The sequence below is a fragment of the Malania oleifera genome, chromosome 4, assembly GCF_029873635.1.
Source record: "Malania oleifera isolate guangnan ecotype guangnan chromosome 4, ASM2987363v1, whole genome shotgun sequence".
Classification (NCBI taxonomy): Eukaryota; Viridiplantae; Streptophyta; class Magnoliopsida; order Santalales; family Ximeniaceae; genus Malania; species Malania oleifera.
This window is the reverse complement of record NC_080420.1, coordinates 85404207-85431596: the sequence shown is the minus strand read 5'-3', so window position 1 is coordinate 85431596 and position 27390 is coordinate 85404207. Positions and strand designations below refer to the sequence as shown.

Genomic DNA, 27390 nt, shown 5'->3' with positions numbered 1-27390 from the left:
TGATGTGCCTAATGTCAACAACAAATCAAGAAACAAGAGCTAGCGCTTTATCAACGATGCCTTCAGTTTTCAGTTTTAACCAAATAAAAGTTTAACAATGATATCATAGGATAACTAATAAACCATGAAACGCAAACGACATCGACCCACAACCCGAGTTACCGAACTTAGTCACTCATGCTTGCAATAGAAAAAAAATGGAAATCCTACGTCTAATCGAGCAAGTATCAAAACACACGTTAACTAAAGACAATAACTTTGAACACAAAATTAAAACACGCACCAATAAAAACTCAATGAAACACATACGTACACAATAAAAACCGAGCCTTTAACAAAAATTACGAATAAAAATAATTAATTTAAACGAATAAAATTCACTGCTAATATTACTTGAGAATTCAAATAAATAATTGAAATACAATAACATTCAAAATCAATTTTTTTTCCAATTAACTTCAATAAATAAAAACATTAATCATAACCAACTTAATAATAAAAGAAGAAATAAAAGAAAAACAAAGGGAGAGAGAGAGAGAGAGAGAGAGAGAGAGAGAAGGATAAAGGGAAGCAAACAGGGGAAAGAGAAGAATGGTGTCAGAGGGGTCGTGGCCGCTGGCTCACGGCTGGTTGGCTGGAAAAAAAACAACAGAATGAAGAAAGGTTGGGGAGAAAAGGGGAAGAGAAGAGCATGCCTGGAAGCCCCCAATAGAGGAGAATTTAAAGGGTAAAAAAAGAAAAACCTAGACCCGGCTAACCCAACCAGACCCGGCCCTGCATGGCCGGGTCACATCAACACAAATATTTACATATATATTTTTATATATTTTCAGTTTTTGTACTTCACGAACACAGTCTGTTTTGACCTTCCTGAAGCCCGTTTCTCACAAAACTCAAAAGATGAAAGTTGTAGATAATCCTTTCCTCTTTCTCTAAAAATTTGAATTGTCTCGATCGGAGCTCAAATAGAAAAGTTATGCACAAAATACGAACAGGTATCGGTATTGGCTCCCGGAACTTTTCCTACGACAAAAAAATACCAAAAATTCATAAATTGTGCAATGAAACTCAAGAATACTAAATTCGATACTTTGTTAAAATATTAGACATAATTGGACATTTAATTAAAAATATAAGCCGTAAAGCCCGGGTTAAAGTCGTCCAATTACGCAGTTTCGGCGCGTAATCACACCCCCCAACTAACGTTTTGCTAGTCTCTAGCAAATGACGTGAATGTATCTTAGGGTGGTATCTACAACTACATACTCCGGTACTCATGAAATCAATGCGCATGTGACATAATTATACCACTTCACATATAAGAACATAACTGAATTTCACACAAGCTCGTTCATATTCAGTACACACGACTCCAAAGCACGTCACTCATGCATGTTTCATCGTTTATATGTGATTTGAGAGCAGTATACTCACATGAAGTTAATTAGAGGCACATTCAGAGTTAATGCAATCATATAAGTTCGAGTATAAACAGGTAAACTCTCGAGGTGTGTGTGATGTGTGTGACTCAGTACACCTAGGACGCCAGTGGACACCTACAGAACGGTCGCTTTGACTCGGCCTAACTGGTAGACCCTCAAAAACACTCAAAAAGAAAGAAATGGGTTCGCTCATTATATGTGAGGAGGAGTGTTGCGATCAAACATCCCACATATTAAAAGGAACAACGCTAAGTATATGGAGTGAACTAGTCTAAAAAGGATCTAGCCTATCAATGAGGTGTCGGGTCCTTCACCTTAACATCTTCTCACCTACTCACCACATCCAACTGGTGGAGCAGACATTAGCATTTCATTTCACGCGCATTTTTATTTCTTATCCTTTCTTCTGCTCATTTTTCATTTTCTATCTTTTCTTGATCAATTAGGACAATCATAACACTTCTTTTGTAATCTCCAAACAATCAATGGGATTTGAGCTTGAATAGGGGTCCATGAATTAAGTCTATCTCTAGGGGTGGCTCAGCTTTCACATCTTGAGTAGGCTACAAAACCTAGGTTTCTATCTCCCCACTAGAAGTCACCTCTAGGCTAACAAATCAAAACATAGACTAATGTACAAAGGAATCATCCAGAAAAAGAGAATTTAATTTCATGAACTCTGATTTGATATTAACGCTCAAAAGGACGATAATAGCTCAAGAATGTCTCACAAGGTGCCATAGTCTCCACGGGTGTTCTCTCAGTGCTCATAAGGAACCCTAAGTGCAATGAATCACGTAAATGTGTTTATTTAGCCTCGTAAGATGCATGTAAATATAGGAAATTATATAGTCAAATTAACATGAATGTACTACTAATCAATTATTCATGGAGTCATAAAATCATATAAAGAGAAATTACGCATAAATGACTCAAGTGTGTAGTTCTTAGGTTATATACAGGTATGTGAAGGGTACGAGTCAATGTTAAAAATGGGATAATGCAGTGTAAATCTTCAATGCTCCTCTTTCTTTCTCTCTTTCTTTTTGATTTTATTTTTATTTTATTTTATTTTATTTTAATATAACACCATTTTCCCAAGGCAAACCACATATGTTTAAAGCACGCAAATCACAAGGTAAATTCTCTTCCACCCCCCAACTAGAATGTAGCATTGTCCCCAATGATGCAGGAGAATTGAAAGAATTTACCTGAGAGAGTATTTAAACCTAAAGTAAAACAACTCGAAAAATATAAATGAGAAAAAGAAGAAGTACCTGAACCGCTTTGAAAAGAATATAATGCTAGAGAATAAGAAATAACAACCACAGAATAAAGGAAAACAATGAGAAAAATAGAAATATAAATGAGGAAAAAAAAACACAAAAAGGGAAAAGAAAAGAAAAGAAAATAAACTATACTAAGTGGGATCAAGCAAATGTAGAGTAGATTCCTCAGGTACAAAGTTGGAAATAAAAGGCTTGAGCCTTTGACCATTAATCTTAAAAACATTACCATTTTGAGGATTCAGAATCTCTACAGTACCGTGAGGAAAAACAGTCTTCACCACAAAAGGTCCACTCCACCAAGACCTTAACTTACCAGGAAACAAGTGTAGGCGAGAGTTATACAATAGCACCTATTGGTCGGGCTCAAAAGTCTTACGCTGAATGTGTTTATCATGAAAGTTCTTCATTCTCTCCTTGGACAATTTAGAATTATTGTAGGCATCCATCCTCAGCTCGTCCAATTCAGATAACTGCAATTTTCTCACGCAACCAGCATCATCAATGTTAAAATTGCATTGTTTAATTGCCCAATACGCCTTATGTTCCAACTCTACAGGCAAATGGCAAGCCTTACCATACACTAATCTATATGGAGACATGCCTAAAATGGTTTTAAAAGCTATTCTATAGGCCCACAAGCTATCAGACAATCTCAAAGACCAATCCTTCTTATTTGGGTTAACAGTTTTCTCAAGGATGTGTTTAATTTCCCTATTTGCTAATTCAGCTTGCCCGTTGGTTTGAGGATGGTAGGTAGTAGAGATTTTGTGATGGATACCATACTTCTTCAATAAGGCTGAAACATGTTTGTTGCAAAAGTGCGTGCATTGATCACTGATTATGGCTTTAGGCATACCAAACCTTGCAAAAATGTTTTCTTTCAAAAATTTTATAACCACTTGATGGTCATTAGTTCTGCAAGGGACTGCTTCAACCCACTTGGAAACATAATCAACGGCAAGCAAAATGTATAAATAGCCAAAAGAAGAAGGAAATGGTCCCATGAAATCTATACCCCAACAATCAAAAATTTCAATCACTAGTATAGGTTGCAAAGGCATCATGTTTCTCCTAGTGATTCCCCCTAATTTTTGACAAGGTTCACAAGCTTTACAGAAACTCAAAGCATCCTTAAACATACTTGGCCAATAAAACCCACTTTGAAGAACTTTAGCCACTGTTTTGTGGGCGAAAAAATGCCCACCACAAGCTTCTGTGTGGCAAAAATTTAAAACACTAAAAATTTCATTGTTAGGCACACACTTTCTAATGATCTGATCTGAACAATATTTAAAGAAATAAGGATCATCGTAAAAGAAATTCTTAGCTTCAGCCTTCAACCTTCTTATGTCTTGAGCATTCCAACGAGGTGAAGTTTTCCCTATAACCAAGAAATTTACAATATCAGCATACCATGGTAAATATTCAACGACAAATAATTGTTCATCAGGAAATTTATCAGAAATTAAAGAAAACTTCTCAGAAACTTCTGGTTGAAGCTAAGAAAGGTGATCTGCCACCACGTTCTCCACTCCTTTTTTATCTTTTATTGTGAGATCAAATTCCTGAAGTAGAAATATCCACCTTACCAGTCTTGGCTTAGTGTCTTTTTTTGACAGTAGAAATTTCAAAGCTACATGGTCAGTGAATATTATGACAGGAGAACCAAGAAGATAAGATCTAAACTTATCCAATGCAAATACTATAGCTAGTAGTTCTTTTTCTATGGTGGAATAGTTCTTTTGTGCTGCATTTAAAGTTTTACTAGCATAGTATATAACATATGGCAGTTTATCTCTTCGTTGTCCAAGAACAAGCTCCACAGCAAAGTCACTTGCATCGCACATTAATTCAAAAGGAAGTGACCAGTTAGGAGATCGAATGATAGGTGCAGTGGTGAGACATGTTTTCAATTCATCGAAACCATTTTGACACTCTTGGGTCCATTCAAATTTAACATCATACATCAAAAGTTTGCAAAGAGGTTTAGAAATAAAGGTAAAATTCTTTATGAATCTTCTATAAAAACCGGCATGCCCTAAAAATGATATAACATCTTTCACATTTTTAGGTGCAGGCAAATTTGAAATCAAGTCTATTTTAGCTTTATCCACCTCTATGCCTCAAGAGGATACAATGTGCCCCAAAACTATTCCTTGTTGGACCATAAAGTGACATTTTTCCCAATTTAACAACAATTGTTTTTCTTCACATATTTTCAAAACAACCTGCAAATTAGACAAACATGCATCAAATGTTTTTCCAAAAACTGAAAAATCATCCATGAATACTTCTACACTGTCCTCAATCAAGTTGTTAAAAATACTTAACATGCATCTTTGAAAAGTAGCCGGGACATTGCATAGCCCAAATGGCATTCTCCTAAAGGCAAAAGTTCCAAAGGGACAAGTGAAGGTAGTCTTCTCTTGGTCCTCTGGAGCTATTTCTATTTGATAATAACCGGAGAATCCATCTAAAAAACAGTAATATTCATGTCCTGCCACTTTTTCTAAAACCTGGTCAAGGAAAGGCAAAGGAAAATGATCCTTCCTAGAGGCAACATTCAATTTCCTATAATCTACACACATCCTCCAACCTGTGGTCTCTCTAGTAGGCACCAATTCTCCCTTGTCATTTTCTACAACGGTTATACCAGATTTTTTTGGGACAACTTGTATTGGACTAACCCATTTACTGTCAGCAATTGGATATATGATACCTATGTCTAACAATTTCAAAACTTCCTTTTTTACCACTTCTTTCATTGTGGGGTTTAGTCTCCTTTGCATCTCTCTAGAAGGTTTCGAATCCTCTTCCAAATATATCCTATGTGTACAAATGAGAGGGCTTATACCTTTAATGTCGGCTATGGACCAACCAATGGCTGATTTGTGTTGTGTCAAAATTCTCAACAACTTACTTTCTTGGTCAGGAGTCAACAATGCAGAAATCACCACTGGAAATGAGTTCTCTGGTCCAAGGTAGGCATATTTTAGTTCCGGCGGTAGTGGCTTCAATTCTAACACTGGTGCCTTCTCATCGGATGGTTGTACTGGGGTTTGTATTGCCGGTAATGGTTCAAATTTAAGCTTCCATTGCATCTCAGTTGAGTCACCTGCAACACAAAGCGAAGAAAAATGATCAGTGGACTCAATTAAATCGAGGGAATCTTCTAATTCCTCCCACTGCTCATCACAATCATAGTTTAACCAAGGAGTGTCTACAATTAAAGATTCCAGTGAATTGACTTCTTGGATTTCTTCATGTTCTTGAGGTTGCCGGCACAAATTGAAGATATTCAGTTCTAAAGTCATATTTCCAAAACTCAATTTTAAAACACCACTCCTACAATTGATTATGGCATTAGAAGTTGCTAAAAATGGTCTTCCCAAAATCACAGGTGGTGAAGAATTTGCGCGGGATAATACTTTCATATCCAAGACCACAAAATCCACAGGGTAGTAAAATTTATCCACTTGGACCAAGACGTCCTCAATGATACCCTTAGGAATTTTTATGGATCTATTAGAAAGCTGCAAGATAATGGATGTGGTTTTCAATTCCCCTAGCCCCAATTGTTCATACACACTATAAGGTAGCAAATTAACCCCCGCACCTAAGTCTAGCAAGGCCTGCCCTATCTTAGAGTTTCCATTGACACATGAAATAGTAGGTGACCCAGGATCTCTGTACTTAGGTGGTGTGTGATTTTGAATAATAGCACTAACTTTCTCAGTGAGAACGGCCTTTTTCTGCACATTCAGTTTGCGTTTTACAGTGTATAAATCCTTTAGAAATTTAGCATAAGCAAGAATTTTTTTATAGCATCTAGAAGTGGAATGTTAATCCTAACTTGCTTAAAAATTTTCCAAGATTTCAGCATGTTGTTTATCCTTGTGCAAAGAAACTAAACGTTGTGGAAACGGTGCAGGTATGGAACATGCATCATTATGTGAATTTAAAGTACTCGACTCACCACTGTCAAGAGGAGGATTAGCATTTTTACCTGAACTTCCTGTACTATGGGCAGGGTCACTCAAAACCTTACCATTCCTCAAAGTTGTAATAGCTTTCACTGATTTCACATTGCTCCCTTCACCTGAATGCTGAGATGATCGACTTTGCCCTTGTGGATTGGGCTGGGGTTGAGCTGGAAACTTTCCTTTCTCCTGGTTACTCAAAGTGGTGGTTACTTTAGTGACAGTCCCTCTAATGTCATTGATGGCCTAGGAGTTTTGGTTGTTGATCGTGCTCTGACTCTGTATAAACTGTTGCAAGCTAACAGTTAGCTGTTGTATGGAGTCTTCCACTCCTCTTCTTTGCATTTGGGGTGGCTGATTTGGAAAATGAGGTGGCCCCAAGCCTTGGCTAGCGGCTGCATAAGGATTATACTGACTTGGTCCCTACGTAGATGGCCCCACTTGGTCATTTTTCCAACTGAGATTTGGATGATTTCTCCAACCTGCATTATATGTATTAGAATAAGGTCCAGAAGAATTCTTAGAAACCATATGCACTGGGTTAGATTGATCAAGCAAAACTTCCTTAAAAGAAGGAATAGTTGGACATGCATTAGTCACATGCCCTGGATCCTCACATATGCTGCATTTTTCAGAAGATGATGGTAAAACGTGCATTTCATTTACCTTCTTAAGTTCAATGGACTCTAACCTTTTAGACATCAATGCAAGTCTAGCATTCAAATCATCAACTTCTTTCAATTGACACTTACCACCCCCACCAATGCATTTTTGCTTTTCAGATCTATCATACACATCAGAGACATCCTATGATCGGGCATTTTCAGCCAAGTAATCAAAATAATCAAAAGCTTTTTCAGGCCCTTTATTGAAAAACTCACCTTTGCACATTGTTTCTACAAATTGTCTCATCTTTGGTTGCAATCCCTCATAGTAAAAACTGATGACCCTCCAATTTTCATACCCATGGTGAGAACATGCATTTAAGAGATCTTTGAAATGCTCCCAACACTGATAATATGTCTCCACATCCGTTTAGAAAAAATTCATTATTTATCTTTTCAAAGCATTAGTTCTTTGCATGGGAAAAAATTTCTTTAAAAACTTCGTATGCATTTCTTGCCAAGTCCCAATGGATCTTGGTCTTAAGGAATTCAACCAGGTTTTTGCTTTGTCTTTTAAAGAAAATGGGAACAATTTTAATCTTATTACCTCCTCAGTGCATGTTCTATCAATGAATGTGGAACAAACTTCTTCAAACTCTTTAATATGCAAATATGGGTTTTCAGATTCAATGCCATGAAAATGAGGTAACAATGGAATCATCCCAGGTTTAAAATTAAAAGCATTTGCATTCAAAGGTAGAATAATGCAGGATGGGGTGCTGGTCCTAACAAGTTGCAAATATTCTCTGAGTGTCCTATTAGGGTTCTCCATATCGTGAGGTTCATTTTCAGCCATGATGCTACACGTGTCAGATGGTGATTCAAGTGAATCAAGTGAAACAGGTTCACTCGATGATGAGATGGATGAGTCTGTCCTGACTAGTCTAAATGTGTTATCTCTAGCCCAACCAGTCATACAAACTTAGTATAAATGCAATAAAAGCAAACAGGTCAAAGGAGAGGAAGTAGATATCACCCAGGCTGTGAAGACGTTCACAGCTCTAAAACACCTCTCTGAAATCTGAGAAACACTTCGATGACACCAATTAATCCCCAGCAACGGCACCAAAAACTTGACTCGTTCTGAGTTATGCTTCCAAGTGCAGAAGTGTCAAATTGTATCAAGGATGAGTCCAAGATCGTATTCCACAGGGACCATTGAGTATCAAAGTGTTTACGCAAGTTTAGTGAAATCCTGTTGCTGAAAAAATAGAGTTTGAAAATCTTTTTGGTCTTTTAAGATTTTGAAAATAGTAAACAAGTGAGAGAAGGTTGAGTAAACTATCAAAATGAAACTAAAATTTTATCAATTTTCTAAAAATGTAAATCTAATAATGCCACCAAAACTAAACAGATTAACTGAAACTGTTTTACCAAACACTCGGGTTACAGGTTAATGTTTGCTTGCTTCCATAGTCTACTAATTCCCTAAGCCTTACTCCTCTTCTTGTTAATCCAATCAATGCATTAATAAGATGAAATTTTATTACTAAACTCGAGTAAATTTGCCACATCTAAACGGAAGAAAATATAAACTCTCATTAAGCATCAACCGAATGTCGTGTAAATTAGTTGATGAAAATCCTAAATTAAATTAAGGTTTTGATGTGCCTAACGTCAACAACAAATCAAGAAACAAGAGCTAGTGTTTTATCAACGATGCCTTCAGTTTTTGGTTTTAACCAAATAAAAGTTTAACAATGATATCATAGGATAACTAATAAATCATGAAATGCAAACGACATCGACCCACAACCCGAGTTACCGAACTTAGTCACTCATGCTTGCAATAGAAAAAAAATGGAAATCCTACGTCTAATCGAGCAAGTATCAAAACACACGTTAACTAAAGACAATAACTTTGAACACAAAATTAAAACACACACCAATGAAAACTCAATGAAACACATACGTAAACAATAAAAACCGAACCTTTAATAAAAATTACGAATAAAAATAATTAATTTAAAACGAATAAAATTCACTGCTAATATTACTTGAGAATTCAAATAAATAATTGAAATACAATAACATTCAAAATCAATTTTTTTTCCAATTAACTTCAATAAATAAAAACATTAATCATAACCAACTTAATAATAAAAGAAGAAATAAAAGAAAAACAAAGGGAGAGAGAGAGAGAGAGAGAGAGAGAGAGAGAGAGAGAGAGAGAGAGAGAGAGAAGGATAAAGGGAAGTAAACAGGGGAAAGAGAAGAATGGTGCCGGGGGGTCATGGCCGCTGGCTCACGGCTGGTTGGCTGGAAAAAAAACAACAGAATGAAGAAAGGTTGGGGAGAAGAGGGGAAGAGAAGAGCGTGCCCGGAAGCCCTCAATAGAGGAGAATTTAAAGGGGAAAAAAAAAAAACCTAGACCCGGCTAACCCAACCCGACCTGGCCCTGCATGGCCGGGTCACATCAACACAAATATTTACATATATATTCTTATATATTTTCAGTTTTTGTTCTTCACGAACATAGTCTGTTTTGACCTTCCTGAAGCCCGTTTCTCACAAAACTCAAAAGATGAAAGTTGTAGATAATCCTTTCTTCTTTCTTCAAAAATTTGAATCGTCTCGATTGGAGCTCAAATAGAAAAGTTATGCACAAAATACGAACAAGTATCGGTATTGGTTCCCGGGACTTTTCCTACGACAAAAAAGTACCAAAAATTCATAAATTGTGCAATGAAACTCAAGAATACTAAATTTGACACTTTGTTAAAATATTAGGCATAATTGGACATTTAATTAAAAATATAAGTCGTAAAGCCCGGGTTAAAGTCGTCCAATTACGCAGTTTCGGCGCGTAATCAACTGCCCACTTCGTTTCGATCAGGGTCAATTATTCCATGGATAAGGTAGAAGAGCTTTATGTGCAGGAGATAGTACGACTTCATTTCATAAGAAGGAGAGATTGTAGAGACCTAAACTTGAAAAAATAAGGAAAATTAAAGAAGAAAGGAAAATTTTAAAAGTAGAATAGCAAGCTTCATCGACGAGGTCCTGGTTCTCGTTGACGAGGGCCCTTAGGTGTTTCGTCACCGGAATTTAGAGTCTCATCGATGAAGAGATCCAGAACGGCCAAAAATATCAAGATTAGGGTTCGTCGACGAAGCCCTTCTTTTGTCAACGAACAACCTTCTGTAGCTCGTCGATGAAGGTGCCACTTCGTCAATGAATTTGACCAGGTCAAGAGTCTATAAATAGGATTTTTATTTGCTTCTTCATTAAGAAAGCTAAATCTCTCTCTCTCTCTCTCTCTCTCTCTCTCTCTCTCTCTCTCTCTCTCTCTCTCTCTCTCTCTCTCTCTCTCTCTCTTTTTCTTCAGTTTCTTCGTCATTCATCGCCTAAATCGACGATCGAAAGTTACCATGAGGATTAGGGAGCGAATATCTACAATCCTAGTGGAGTAGATTATTGATTTCGAAAAAAAAAATAGAAATTGATTTTCGAGCGTTTCAGATTCTTTTTCAGAAAAGGTAAGGAGATTATAAGTAAGCTTTTTAATGAAATTGAACAGTTTAAAATGTTTATGAAGTAAGTATATTTATGTTTTCAGTTGAGATTTCTAAAATCGACCGTTCAAAGGATTTTTTTTCAAACCTAAGATATACATTATGGTATTTTTAGTATAAATGAATGGTGGGAAGCTCGGTTTTATGTTTTAAAATGTGTATGTTTTGTTTTCTTGTTTGCCTATGGGCTATATTCAAAGTACGGGAAATTGTGTGGCAGGCAAATGATATGTATGTATTTTTTCGTAACCGAAATAATGAATGTATGTGAAATACTGTAACTGCTTATGAAAGTACAGGATTATGTTTTCGGCCGCGAGGACCAAGATGATGTTTACTGCCGCGAGGGCTAGGATTATGTATAACTGCTGTGAGCTGAGTTTTATATGATGGCTGAGGGCTGGAGGTTTTAAATGATAGGTTTTATATGAAATGAATATGAAATATGATTTTTATTACTAAATTATAGATATGCTTTAGGAATCCTGAGTACCATTATATTATGAGTACGGTACCGTTACTAGGAATTATATATGTGGTCATGTGCGCCCACACTGTACTGCGAGAGTGGTGTGGGTGGTTTCAGCTGATTAGCCTTGGTAGAGGGTGTACCTTACTTAGAAGCCCGGACTTTTAGGACATGGTAGGGTAATCGGAGCATGCAAGAAATTGCGAATGCCTGCGTGGATGGTGTTAGACACGGATGTGTGTTTGACTTTGTCTGAGTTGATCACCCTAGGTTTAGTCCAGCCTTCGGCCAGCACAACCCTGACCACGAGAGTTTATACATAGCGGTAGTCTCAGGGAGTATCTTTTATGCATATCTGTATATTTATATAAATGATGTCATATGATTAATAAAATATTTATGCTAGGAAAATGAAATGAATACTTTCAACTGTATAAGTATGTATGATGTAAAGACAGTTATTTTCGGTTATATGAAGAATGGATGTTTTCTGTAAACACTAATGCATGCTGCCCACACACTGATATTAACTTAATCACCCTTACTGATAAGTGTCTCACCCCAATATACAAATCATCTTTTTAGGAGATAACAATATCATGCTTAGCTGCATCAGGGGGGTGAAAGTTAGAATAGTCTTTTGGGGAAAGATCTGTGTGATCTCAGTTGTATGTAAGTTATGTTGTAAGTTAATGGATATGTATTATGGTTGAATAGACCGAACTGGTTGTCTAGTTTTGGGTCGGGTTGTAATATGGATGTTTAGGAACTTATATGTATGAATAGACTTAGAACTCTAGTAATGTATGCATGGAGAATGTTTCATTACTTCCACTGCATGTTTATTATTTTGAGATGATATATATCAGATACACAGGCGTCACTAAAGTAGCACCCCGGGCCCACGAGGGGTTCGGGGCGTTACAGTCAATGTGGTTAGCAATTTCTTTTTAAATCTAGGTCGATAGCATTAGGATGCAGACAAGTGGATTCTCAGATACTTTAGGGGTATAACCAGATACGACATTATATTCAGTAGATAACAGATTGATCCATCTGTGGTAGGCTATGTGAATGCTAACTACGAAGGATACTTGGATGACAGAAGGTCTACCACTAGGTACGTATTCACCCTTGTGGGAGGACCTATTTGTTTAAGGTTTATGGTGCAGTTGCTCGTTACTTTATTTACTACTGAATCGGTGTACATGGCAGTGGCTGAGGTTGCCAAAGAAGTGTTGTGGCTTACAGGATTGTTCAAGGAGCTAGGTATCTATCAAGGTGGAGTTCAGTTGTAGTGGGATAGTCAGAGTGTCATATATTTAGCCAAGAATCGGGTGCATTATAAAAGGACAAAGCACATTGATGTACGATTTTACAAGATTAAGGAACTAATTGCTTCAGGTGAATTTTTGCTTGAGAAGGTTCACACGTCTGAGAATGTAGTTGATATGTTAACAAAGCATGTCAAAATGGACAAGTTCAAGGATTGCTTGGACTTGATCGATGTCTCCAAGTGCTAGACAGGAGGTGGTCTCAATCTACTGTCCTAGGTGGAGCAATAAGTTATGCTTTCATATTTATCCTAAGTGGTGGATATTTACCAAGGTGAAGATTGTTGGATATGTTGCTCATATTGAGTGGAATGCATGCACTAAGAAAACATAATGAAGCAACGAACAAGAAAGTAGGCTGCAGGAAGAAACCGTCGATAGTTGGGTCGACGATTTACTTTCAGGAGATAATCGGCGATGGTTTCAGTCGGGTTTTAAGCTTCAAGTTTAACCTTGGTATCAAATCGTCAACGGTTTTGTTTGACGCTAAACGGACTTTGAATCGGAAGATCAGTAGATTGAGAGATTTGGAAGATTTTCCTCCAAGATTTGCTACAAAAGTGTTTTAAATGCATTTTAAGTATTCCGTATGCATAGATTTGATATATAAATTATATTTGTAACTCTTGATGTTAGCTTTGATGATTTGATGGTAAAAATCAATCATTAAGGATGCGAATTGGATTGATTTGATTATCGAGTGTATTAGGGATTGGTGGTTTAGCTTGTTTAAAGGTGAATTAGAAAATTTAAAAAAAAAAAAAAAAAAAACACACACACACACACACACATACACACACACACGAAATTAGATTTCTCATTAGGAAAAAAAAGAAAAAAAGAAGTAAAGAAAGCATCATATTAAAATGCTCCAAAATGTGTCAATCAATCTCCCTATCCATCTTATGTGTTCTTTTATAGGTCCCTTATAGTTTCATACCCTTATTATTATTAGTATTATTATTAGAGGCAGGTCGGTTGCGTTAGACACCAAATTTGTAAATGGATTCACACGGTGGGGACTATGCAAAATAAGGAAGTATCAACTAACCCATAAACTATTAAAATCTTATCTTTTGGGTCAATTCCGGTCAACTTAGGCGGGTTGACCGTTCTTAGAATTCATTTGAAGCTCTAAAAATATTACGAAACAAAAAATATAATAAGTTTGCTTTTTCATATTTTGATTACCAAGAAAAAAGAAAAAAAATTAAAAATATATCAAACCAATAAACAAAATTTTGATTTTCCAATGATTTTTGTTTTTTAATTCTTAATCAGATTGAAATAAAATTATATTTTTAATAATAATTGATATAGGGAAAAAATAATTTTCTTATTTTCCTTTCTCTCTTTCACTAATCCAAAAACATTAAAAAACACTTGTATGACATTTTTAGAAAAATTGAAATCTAATACATATTGTGAATTTTTAAAGTAGATGTTTTGCTAATATCTTTGAATCTATCAAAAGAAATAGTTCATGACCGCATAAATTGACGAAAAAATAATTCATATAACCGACCCCACTTAGTGGGACTAAAACTTTGTTATATTTTGCTAATATCCTAATGAAATTAAGATCACATTCCTTCCCTTTATATCACATGCTCATATTCTTTCATAGCGAAAACATTATGTAATAAAAAGTGCTCAACTTTGTAACAAAAAAGACTCTTTAAAAAGCACTCCTTATTCAAAGTATGTTATGCACAAACAATTTAAAGTGACAATTTCAAATCGGTCAAGGCATGAGTGCGACAACCTCTTTTAAAATAATAGCAACATCATTGTATCGATCTTGTATCAGATGAATGCATCCACTGCTCGATGCTGTGTCTAACTGCAAATACATCCCCACAAACTTCTTCTTTAGATTCAAGTTCAGCATTCTCTAATCGAAGCAATCGACAATGCTTTTATTTGCTCTAATTAATTGAAACTATTTTTCTTTCAAAAATAAATTGCCAAGGCTAATAATAATAAACGGAAAATATTTTTTTATTATTTTTTTAAAAGCTATAATTTGCAAAAGCATCACATTATTTTATGATTTTCCAGCCTTTTCTATAAAAATCTTGAATAATGATATTTAAAACCGATTGTCTAACAACTATTTCTGCAAATATTTTTTTATAAAAAAAATAAATAAATTTTAACGAACATGAAATTTTGGAGTTTGTAGCTTTAAATTTGAAACAATATATACATATAATTATGTTAATATTCATCCGGTTCTTCATTTTATTAAGGAATTCATGTGCGATTTTAATGAAACAGTCGAAAATAGCAATACCTCTTGGATGGAGGAGAGCAATTTGTTGGCAAGTTGAGTGAGAGATTTGCTCTGATCATCGTGGGGCGCCGCAGAGATCATCTGATTGAAATCGCAATACAAAAAAGTCGATTTGAGTCGAAGGTCTCTTTGCATCAAATCCAACCACTCATAATCATCATCACCAGCATCATCCGCCATGGGATCCCGCACCACATTATCATCATCATCATCATCATCCTCCATGATCAGATGCTCCCAACTTGACAACAGATCAAACGCGCAATTTTTAATCCGAAACGCACTGCCTCTGCTCTCGCCATCCACCGCCATTTTTCTGTGGCTGCACCCATAAACAAATTATAAGGGTGAAAAGAATAACAGTTTAGATCAAAATATCCAACTCAGGGCAAAGGCAAAGACTATTGTTCGAAATTGTATTCCTAATTTAAAGAGATAACTGTGAAATTAAAATAAAATATGAATAAGAGAACATTTTTTTTAATTTAATTAGAAAAACAGATTATGCATAAGTATAGAAATATTTTAAATATTTAAAACATAAACTAAATTTCAGAAATTCCATTAGAGATTCAAGACTGCGACTATGAACATTTAAGCTCTCTGCGCATTTTTTTTTTTTTTCCAATTTTCCAATCGGAAATGCATCAAGTCTTTTCGATTGTAATTTATTTTGATGGTAATTTCAGGAGCAAGAACAAATTATTTAACTTCAGGAGATCAGAGCAACTGAAGCATTTAACAGCCAAAATTAGATGAAACCCTCGCGGGGAAAAAAAATCGACTCCAAAAAACGAACATTAGTTCCAAAAACAATAAAATAAATAGTGCAGAGAAACGAACATTAATTCCAAGACTTTATGGCATTCTTGTAGCGCAGGAAATTTCAGGCAATCTGTTTTTCCTTCATAGAAAATCAACCGAGCTAGGTTGCAGCGAAATCTTTTATGATCCAAGAAAAGGGGATAAATGAAATTTCTAAGGATCGTCCCCAAAACTTACGTTTGAAAGCTCTAAAGATGATCAACAAAGCTAGAAAATCCCACTCGCATAAATTACTTTTAGTTACATACCAAAGCCGATAGTCCTCATTGAGGACCCAAAATTTCAAAATAATAATGCTTAAATTCATTAGTATCATTCTTATTACTATTATTATTATATGCCGAAACAGGAGGAGGAGGAGGAGGAAGAGGAGGAAGAATGAATGAACAAACCTGGAGAGTGATTGTTGGAGGGTTTGTCCGTACGCATCCATGGAGACTGGCTGAGGGCGTATAATAAAGGAGCAGAGAAGAACTTGGTATTGGGTGATAGTGAAAGGAAATTTTTATTGCGTGGGAATAATTGAGAGAGAGAGAGAGAGAGAGCAGAAGTCACCGCCTCAAGACATCTGATTCTGAGTCTCTCTCTCCCAACTCCGCTCCAATGCTTTCCGACTTTCATTCCAATCTTTCAGCGAGCGAGAAAGAGAGAGAAAGTGAAAATTGGAAACAATGGAGAAAAGGAAATAGAGTGGAACTAGAATTCTACATTTGAATTTTAATTCAATTCAACTCAGGATTGGAAAGGAATTCCAATATTCTAATTTTGTTACTTGCATAAAAATAGAATTAGGGGAAGAAAATATAAAATATTTTTTTTTTCCATATTTGATCATTTAGAAAAGTAAAACGGAAATAACATATTTACCAAATAAATAAATAAACTTTTGATTTTATATATAATTAATATTTATTTATTTTTTTAATGCTTGACTTGATGAGTAATCCAACTTAAAATTAGGGTGAGAGTAGGACAATTCCTTGTACAAACAAGACTCACGCATCATTCTGAACGTTCAACTGATGCACAGAGGTCGTGTCTGTATCCGTATTCAGACTTTACCCTAATCAGCGAGACTTGGGGGCGAAGGACGCTGATCCATAGGTTTGGTGTCGCATCAAAGGATTCGAACAGCTCGTTGGTGATTGGAGTTTCTATGTAATAAAAAAAACAAAAAAGACTCACCCATCATTAATTCATATAACTTGTTGATGCTTTAGGGCCTACGTCTAAATATGATGAGAGTCCTTTAATTAATGATTCCAAATTGTTCAACATTTGTTTTATTATATTTTTATTTTATTTTTTAATAAAAATGACCATGTAAGTATACAAAAATTCTAACAATCGCCTATTAATTACATAATTAAAATTTTATAAAGAAAATAAAAAAAATTTAGATGGACTAAATCACACAACATGGGACCGCATAAATAAACACCATTCCATCCACGATAAAAATTATTAAAAGTAAATAAACATCATTCTATCACAAAAGGCCTGAAATCAAATTATGACTATCCAATTATGTCGAAAATCGTATTCAATAAGGACACTAGCTAACATCATACTAGGCAAAATAAATATATATAACCTTATTATCATCGTGTACAAACAATCTGAAATGATGTCATGTGTATCGATTAATTTTGCTATCTTTCAAAAAATAAGGCCGTGACTCCGTTTTTTGTATTTTTCCTGATTCTTGTTTTCTTATTTTCTATGTCATGTCAATTCATTTGTTTGTTTTATCCTTTTACTTTACTCTTCTTGTTAGGGGATTGTTGTGCGAGAGATTTCCTTCATCGACACTTAACATTTCCTTGAACTGGAACCAATGACCAATCAAACATAAAGGAGCAACTTTACCAGGTCTGCCCTCAATCTTTCCCTCAAAAATAAAAAAAATTTTCTAATATCATCAACAATTTTCCCCCATCCTTCTCCTATCATTATAAATCCAACATTTCAGCTTTCCAATCTCCATCATGTAAACCTCAATTAACCTTTTGCATTTAACTGGTAATAATTTTACTTTTATGTAGATTTGTTTGTTAGATTTACTTTTATGTATTAAGGCAATTTTTATGTTAAGATTATTTGAGCTTTGGATTATTATTATTATTTTTTATCTATTCATTTGCATATTTTCCAATTGTTTGTTGAATTTTAAATTTAAATTTCACTATGGAATTAATCATGAATAATAATAAGAGTTAAATTCTCAAATATCCATTCTTAGGTCAAGTTGTCTCTTATGGGTTATGTTTATTGTATTTTGTTTAACTTAGTTTATTTGTTTTAAAGAAAGAATTTGTTCTGACCAAAAATCACACTTCTTGTTCTAACAATAAAATAAAACAATAAAAATATATTAAGCAAAAGCTAAGGACTAGCTAAGTTAACTGTTAGAATTGGTGTATTCCTAAGAGGGGGAGGTGAATTGGAATTTTAAAATTTATCTTCTAGGTTAAATGAAATACTCGCATAATACAACCTACGATCTTTCTATACAATTCCAAATGCGCTAATAATATAATGTGCGGAAATTTAAATCAAGCGCATCATTTACACCATAACATACATGTGCGGTAAATATAAAGTGTAGAAATATAAACAAGGCACACGATATGTTATCGGGGTTTCGGCCAACTATGCCTACATCCCCACCTCTAGCTTGCAAGCCCGAAGATTCCACTAAATGCTCACTTAACAGGTAGAGCGGCACCGATTACAATCAGGTCAATTAGCACAGGGTTGACCTTAACCTTTACAAACTAGGTCAATTCAAGGGACTAACCTCAAGCAATACGCCTTAATAGGATGACACACCTAACTTTCCTAACCGAGTCTGAGCCAAGCTGGGACTATTTCAAATGCCTAGTATCCCTCTTCAGGCCCGTGCCTTTAAATACAACAAATTTTCTCTATCAATGAAACGGTACAGTGATTATGCTTTCAAGTAAAACAAATATGTACCAAGTTACACGCAATCACATACACCACCAACAAGATATAATAAGTAAGCTCAATGTGGTTAAATATGTACTCTCAAATGGATATTTGTTATCGATGTAATCAGTGCGTGAGAGTGCAATCACTATAATCTTTGTATCACAATGTGTATTCAATCTAAGTGCTCAAACAAAGATATTAGCTAAACAATATATATATTTCAATCAGCAGATTTTCTCAATCATATGATGCTCAAGTAATGTATTTACTTTGTTTGCAAAAAGAGTTTAATCTGTTGACCGCATAGGTCGCACCCGGTTTCGATAATGACAAATACTGATATTTGATGATTGTCAAGTGTTTGTGCAGGTTCAAATAAATATCCCAAGGAATGACACTTAAAGAAACAAGAAGACCATGAAGACTTGCTTCTGTAATTGTAATTCATATCAATCTGTAATAATTTATATGAGTCTGTAATAGTAACCTAGGCTATGGTTGTATGTTTATCACCTACACACCATACATACAGGATATAGCGTAAGCTCAATTAGACCATAGTAAGACCCTAGGCTCCAACACTCACACACATAACATAAAATATATGAGTGTGTTATAATTGTGCTTAAAATAGGACAAATCTAAGCAAGTTAAGAGGAGTCGGGCGACCGAACCTTTGGAGTACAAGACTCCTTGGGCACCCGAACCCTAAATACACACATCTTCCTCAGGCACCCGAACCCCTCGAAAGGGACTAGTCAAACTCGAGCGTCCTATGATTTTAGTTCAAATATATCCCAGGCGACCGAACACTAATGTTCGAGCCACTGAAATGTTGACCGGGCACCTGAAGTCACAAAGCTTGGCTACTGACTTCGATTCGGGCTGCCGAACTTATATCTGAGCAACCGAACATAGTTGAAAAACTTTTGAATAATATCTAATCGGGTGACCGAACCAAGGTTCAGCCACCTGAACCTCACTCGATTAAAATTAGTTTAACCGTGGTAAAACTGGGTTATTTCGGGCTAATTAATTTTAACCTTTTGAGACTTTTTAATAATACCCATTGTGTACTGAACAGTTATAATTTTTCACTTGCCTATATATATGATTTCATTTGCATGATTAGAGGGTGAATTAGCGAAAAGTGATTAAGCTAAAATCCTCTCTATTGAAAAGTTACCCTTTGTCCAAATAGTCTCATATCTTGCATCCATTCAATAAATATCACACCCCAAACCCGCAGGTGGGTCCCAGGTGTGAGTTTAAGTAACCTAACATGTCTCTGTATCAATTTAACATACATGACACAATACAAATAAGAGGGTCCGACCTCGTGGGGTACACGGTTGCCCTTTATACAAACAGATACCAATCCATACTCATCAAATACACAGCAGAACACGGTCTTTTATACATAAACCAGATCATTCAAGAGTCTATACAAACTAGGACATACTTTTCCATAATTACAACACACATCCCAGGTGTCTACAAAACTATCCTGACAACCTAGATACCAAAACTCGTACCTAAAAGGTACTACCAATAGCTACAACACCCCTTACTTCCGGACGCTAGGATGCTACTTACTGCTACCTGAAAGACCTGAAAAACATTGTACGTACATTCAGGGTAAGACACCTCTCAGTAAGGAAGAAAGCGGGTTATATCAGTGTGTGGCATATCAGTGTTATTTTACATACTTCATAACACTATACATACGATATAGTTTGAAACAATTCGTACAGTTCCATACAATTCCATACAGTTCTAGTATTTTTAGAAAACCATTCCAGTTCATACGATACCCAAAACATACATACAAACATACATACATACATACATACATACATACATACGATCAGTGTCGTCACACTAGTTTGCAACTACACAAGGTCACCTCGTCTCACAGCGATTACATTGCTTCATACGCAACTACGCTACGACAATCAAGGCCCAATAGTGATTACATTGCTCCATACGCAACTACATAAGGTCACCTAGTCTCACATCGATTACATTGCTACATACGCAACTACAATGCGACGACTCAGGTCCAATAGTGATTACATTGCTACATACGCAACTACACAAGGTCACCTAGTCTTACATGGATTACATTGCTACACACGCAACTATAATGCCACAACTCAGGCCCAATAGTGATTACATTGCTCCATACGCAACTACACAAGGTCACCTAGTCTCACATCGATTACATTGCTACATAAGCAACTACAATACGACGACTCAGGCCCAATAGTGATTACATTGCTACATACGCAACTACACAAGGTCACCTAGTATCACATCGATTACATTGCTACACACGCAACTACAATGTGACAACTCAGGCCCAATAGTGATTACATTGCTCCATATGCAACTACACAAGGTCACCTAGTCTCATAGTGATTACATTACTACACACGCAACTACAAAGTGACGACTCAGGCCCAAAATGAATACATTGCCACATACGCAACTACACAAGGTCACCCAGTCTCACCATGATTACATTTCCACATGCACAACTACGCTGCGACGACCCAGGCCCACAGTGATTACATTGTTACATACGGTATAGAACACACCCTTCGGTGACCAGCTGGAACATACTGGTGATATTTCACACCCCGGATATAGAGTCGGCCACTCTCGCCCACGGTAGTTAACCGATACATGGCTGTTTTACAAAATCCTGAAATCATTTTGGAACTCACGTTCCTATATATATCAACGTACGGTAATTAGCCGCCACATAGTTATTTCACAAATACCTGGAACAAATACATACAACCATACATACCACACTTATTTGGTTTACGGAAAATCATATCATTTACAATTTCAAGTATACAGTTTATGCAAATATGGATTATGGTCACCTCAATAATACAATTTTAACTCAACCAACAGTTTTCCAAACAAAATAAAGATGATACCTGAAATCTCCAATTTTTCCAAAAAACTATAACCCTAAAATCTCGTATTTTACCCAATAGATTTCCCTAAATAAGTAGCCATAACATACATACGATCGTAACCTACAAGCTTATCGATCCTGATTTCGAAAATAAACTGTTATAAATAGAATCCTCTTACCTTAACCTGAAATCCAATTACGAACTCTACGATCCCCAAAACTACGAACCGAGACTCCAAAACCTACAAACCATAGTACAATACATGCTTACAATCCGTACTACAACACATATACTGAATCAGAAAAGAAAACTGAGCCTTACCTCGATTTTAGCCTAAAACTCAAAATCCTCCGAAACGAGATTCTGATCCGCTAGAAACATAGAGAATCCATCACTGATCCTCGTAGTAACCTTGGATTTGCGATTCAGGCAACAAACGGTGAAGCAATCGAGGAGAGAGAGAGTAGGAAGAGTTCTAGAGAGAAAGAGAGAGAGCATTTGGGGAAACTTAGCCCCAAAGCAACCCAATATATCCCTTTATAGCACCTTTGACCTGGGCGATTTCATCGACGAGATGGCATCCTCGTCGACGAGGTCTTCAGTTTCGTCGACAAGACAACGATTTCATCGATGAATCCTGATATTCCCAACTTTCCAGACCTCTTGGCTTTTTCTCATCTACGAGCCTCTGAATTTCATCGACGAGAAGCCTTCTACCTTCGTCGACGAATTATGTCTTCGTCGACGAAGTCTGTACAAATTCCATTTTTACCCCTCTTTTACATAATGAACCCATATATCACGGTTCGGGTTCTCACAACCTCCCCTCCTTACAAAAATTTCGTCATCAAAATTTGCAATCTCTCATACAACATACTCATACTACTATATACATACATACTCGAGAATACGACGGCCATTTATACGCAGCCCCATTACGATACATACATAAATACTCTAGAGAATACGACGGCCATTTATACGTAGCCCCGTTACGATACATACATACATTTCCTCACTTAAGGCAGAGGAATATCGTGGTCATATACATACACGGTCTCAGGAGCTTACAATACCACAAGACCCTCTCAGAGACTAACCACACAATACTGATATGATAATAAAGGTTTACATACATACATACATACTCATACCACCCTGCTATCCAAATACTACTCAGAACAACTGCGGATACTTCCAGCGTATTTCCATTTCCAATTCCCAAGAAGCTTCCTCAACCTCGTGGTTTCGCCATAATACCTTCACCAATGGTATTTCTTTGGTACGAAATTTCTGAACTTTACGGTCCAAAACCTGAATAGGTATCTCCTCATACGCTAACGTATCCTCAATTTCCAACTCACCATAACTGATAACATAAGATGGATCCAACACGTACCTTCTCAGAATGAATACGTGAAACACATCGTGGACCCTCGAGAGTGCTGGGGGTAGCGCAACTCTGTAGGCTATCAGACCCACTAGCTCAATGACCTCAAATGGTCCGATATACCTCGGGCCCAACTTGTCTTTCCTTCCGAATCTCATCACTCCCTTCATCAAAGCGATTCTAAGGAATACTTTACCCCCTACCTTGAACTCCAACTCACGGCGGAGAACATCCACGTAACTCTTCTGCCGACTCTAAGCCGATCTAATCCTCTCCCGGATCAAACCTACCTTCTCAGATGCTTGCTGCACGAGTTCAGGTCCTAAAACCTGACGTTCACCGACCTCATCCCAATACAAAGGAGATCGACACCTCCGACCATACAAAGCCTCGAACGGTGTTATCCCTATACTGGCTTGGAAGCTGTTGTTATAGGCAAACTCCACTAATGGCAGAAACTGAATCCAACTACCACTGAAGTCCAATACACAAGCTCGTAACATATCCTCCAAGATCTGTATTGTCCTCTCCGACTATCCATCAGTCTGGGGGTGGAACGCTGTACTGAAAGTAAGTTTCGTCCCCAGTGCTTCTTGTAAGCTCTTCCAAAATCGAGAAGTAAACCTCGGATCCCAATCTAAAACGATGGACACCGGTACCCCGTGCATTCTCACAATCTTATGCACGTACATATCAGCTAGCCTACTCAAAGGGTAGCTAACCTTCATCGGTGCAAAGTGAGCATATTTCATCAACTTGTCCATAATTACCCAAATAGCATTCTGCCTATGAAGCGCTAGCGGCAAACTAGTAACAAGGTCCATGGAAATATGCTCCCATTTCCACACTGAAATAGGCAAAGGCTGTAACGGCTTTACTGGCCTCTGATGTTCAGCTTTTACCTGCTCACACGTCAAACACTACTCCAAATATTGGGCAATATCCCTCTTCATACCACTTCACCAGAAGGACTCGCTTAAATCCCGATACATCTTTGTATTATACGGATGTACTGTATACAAAGAACGATGCGCTTCTTCCAGAATCATCTTTCTAATATCCTCATCTTTTGGAACACACAGTCTGGTCCCAAACCTTAACACACTCCTATCAGAGATGTTAAAATCTGCAGCCAAACCCTGCTGTACTTTCTTCACAATCTCAGCTAACTCTGCATCTTTAGCCTGCGCGGCTTTAATACGCTCATACAAGGTCAGTTGGATTACTAAGCTAGCAACAAAAGCCTGATGATCACCAAACACCAACTCCACCCCAAGGCTTTCCAGATCCCGTCTGACATGATGCTGAGCTACAACTGCAGTTACTGTTGTATGCTCTGACTTCCAACTCAACGCATCTACTACCACATTAGTCTTTCCTAGGTGATAACTGATCATGCAATCACAGTCCTTAATCAACTCTAGCCTCCGCTTTTGCCTCATATTCAGCTCCTTCTGCGTGAAGAAGTACTTGAGGCTTTTGTGGTCAATGAAAATCTCACACTGAACACCATACAGGTAGTGTCGTCAGATCTTTAAGGCATAAACAACAGCAGCTAACTCTAAATCATACGTAGGGTAATTCTTCTCATACTCCTTAAGTTACCGAGAAGCATAAGCTACCACCTTACCCTGTTGCATAAGCACACACCCCAAACCCTTCAGGGATGCGTCACTATAAATCGCAAAACCCCCATTCCCCGAAGGAATGGTCAATTCTAGAGCAGTAACCAACCGGTGCTTCAACTCCTGAAAGCACTGCTCGCAATCGCTAGTCCAGTCAAACTTCTCCCCCTTCTTAGTCAATCGTGTCAGGGGTCCAGAGAATTTCGATAAACCCTCAACGAACTGATGATAGTAACCCGCCAATCCCAGAAAACTCTGAACCTCCTGTACACTCTTCGGTCTAGCACAGTCGGCCACAGATTCGATCTTGCTAGGATAGACAGAGATACCGCCCTTAGACACCACATGGCCTAAGAACGCGACCTGATTCAACCAAAATTCACACTTCTTCATCTTAGCATACAGCTTCTTCTCCCATAAAATCTGTAGTACCAACCTTAAATGGTTTTCATGCTCTTCTGGACTCCTCGAGTATACCAGAATATCATCGATGAACACCACTACGAACTGGTCCAAGTATTCATGGAAAACCCTGTTCATCAGACCCATGAACACTGCACATTGGTCAACCCAAATGGCATAACTAAGAATTCATAGTGACTGTATCTGGTTTGGAAAGCAGTCTTCGCTACATCCTCAGACCTAACCTTCACCTGATGATACCCTGACCGTAGGTCGATCTTCAAAAATACCTACGTTCCCTATAGCTGGTTAAAAAGATCATCTATACGAGGCAAAGGATAGCGATTCTTCACAGTTACCTTATTAATCTCATGATAGTCAATGCATATATGCATCGAACCGTCCTTCTTCTTCACAAATAATACTGGAGCTCCCCAGGGCGAAACACTAGGTCGAACGAATCCCCTATCCAGTAATTCCTGCAACTACTCCTTCAACTCTCGAAGTTCTGCTGAAGCCATCCGGTACGGAGTTTTAGAGATCGGTGCCTTACCAAGCAGCAACTTTATCTCAAACTCCACCTCACGATCCGGAGGCAAGCCAGGTAAGTCGCCTGGAAACACATCCGGAAACTCGTTAACTACCCGAATATCCTCGAGTCTCAACACATCCCGCAGCGATTCCTTCACGCAAGCTAGGTACCCCTGACATCCGTTCAAAAGTAGCCTCCTCGCCTGTAGCACCGACAGAATTTGTGGCGTCGAATGCACACACGATCCCACAAACTCATACTTTTGCTCCCTAGGAGGTCTGAACACTACTACCTTCTTTCGACAGTCGATCACCGCAGAATTAGAGAACAACCAATCCATCCCAATATGACGTCGAAACCCGACATGTCGTATACGACAAGATTCGCCGGTAGTAGTCTCTCTTGAATCACCACTAGGCAGTTTCCTAACATCTTACTACAAATCGTTACACTCCCAGTTGGCATAGTCACAGACAACATCTTATTCATCACACAGGTTTCCACCTCACACAACTTCAAAAAACTGCCCCCGAATCAAATAACAGCTCTATTCGAAAGCAATAACATGGTACCTGTCACCACATTCCCAGTGTGTTCCATATCTGCTAGAGTAAGTGAATATACTCTCGCCGGAGTCGTGGTTGCCTGGTAGTTCCCTCGAGGCATCTGATTACTCCCACGGTTCTTGATTTGTGCAAGCATATCCTTCCTCGATTCCTAGCAACTCTTCGCCATGTGGCCTGACTTGCCACAGTTGTAGCAAACACCCCAGAATGGCTGACACTCGCCCTCGTGCCATTTACGGCACTTAGCATACAGTGCGGAGGATGGATCCCCCTAAGAACTCAGCCGCTCGGTGTTCTGCCAATAACCAGAGCTGTAATTCTTCTTCTTCTTCCACTGACTCTGCTGATGACCACTCTAAGGACCAAAAGATACTGGCCTTTTCCCCTGAACCTGCACTACCTCATCTCCTCGAAGGTCGGTCTCAACTGTGGTGGATTTATCCACCAAGACAGAGAACTCATGGATCTGTAGCATCCCCACGAGACGGTGGATGTCTTTCTTCAGACCCCTCTCAAACCTCCGAGACTTCTCGTTCTCATTCGGAACCATGTACGGTGCAAATCAAGACAACTTAATAAACCTGGCAGCATACCTCTACACCGTCAAAGTTCCTTGTATCAGGCCCGAAAACTCATTGGCCTTTGCATCCCGTGTGGAGACCGGAAAGTATCTTTCGAAAAATACCACCTTGAAGCTGCCCCGCGTCATACCAGATGGACCAGCTCTCTGCCTTTCCAACAGGCTCACTGCTGTCTACGATCGCCCTACCTCCCCAGTCAGTTGGAAGGTGGCGTACAAAACCTTCTGCTTCACAGTGCAGCGGAGAACTTCCAAAATCCTCTCGGTCTTTTCGACCCAGTCCTCTACCACTATCGAATCCGGTCCTGGTCCTCCCATAAATGTCGGCGGGTGCATGCGTGTGAACCTCTCGATGGTACACCCTGCATCAGTACGAGATCTCTCACATCTCCTAACACTCCGCCCAATTTCTCGGATCACCTGTCTCACTAAACCACGAGACACAGAATGTAACAACCTCAAAATTTATACCAAATTTTTTTTTTTTTATAAATATATCTGTGCATTTACATCCATACCTAAACAACGGAAACACATATCATGCAGCCATTCACATATTTACCATACAATACCAGAATCTAGTATATACAAA

General features: G+C 37.6%; 1 protein-coding gene across 1 annotated transcript; it reads right to left on the bottom strand.

The window, feature by feature from the left end:
- Nucleotides 1-14352: 14352 nt before the first annotated feature.
- On the bottom strand, nt 14353-16568 carry LOC131153483 (photosynthetic NDH subunit of lumenal location 3, chloroplastic-like). Its single transcript, XM_058105821.1, has 3 exons — nt 16208-16568; nt 14991-15312; nt 14353-14537 (listed from the first exon to the last, which is right to left on the bottom strand). Exons 1-3 carry the CDS (start codon nt 16246-16248, stop codon nt 14439-14441), a joined length of 462 nt encoding a protein of 153 aa, XP_057961804.1. The 5' UTR covers nt 16249-16568; the 3' UTR covers nt 14353-14438.
- Between the last annotated feature and the right edge of the window lie 10822 nt (nt 16569-27390).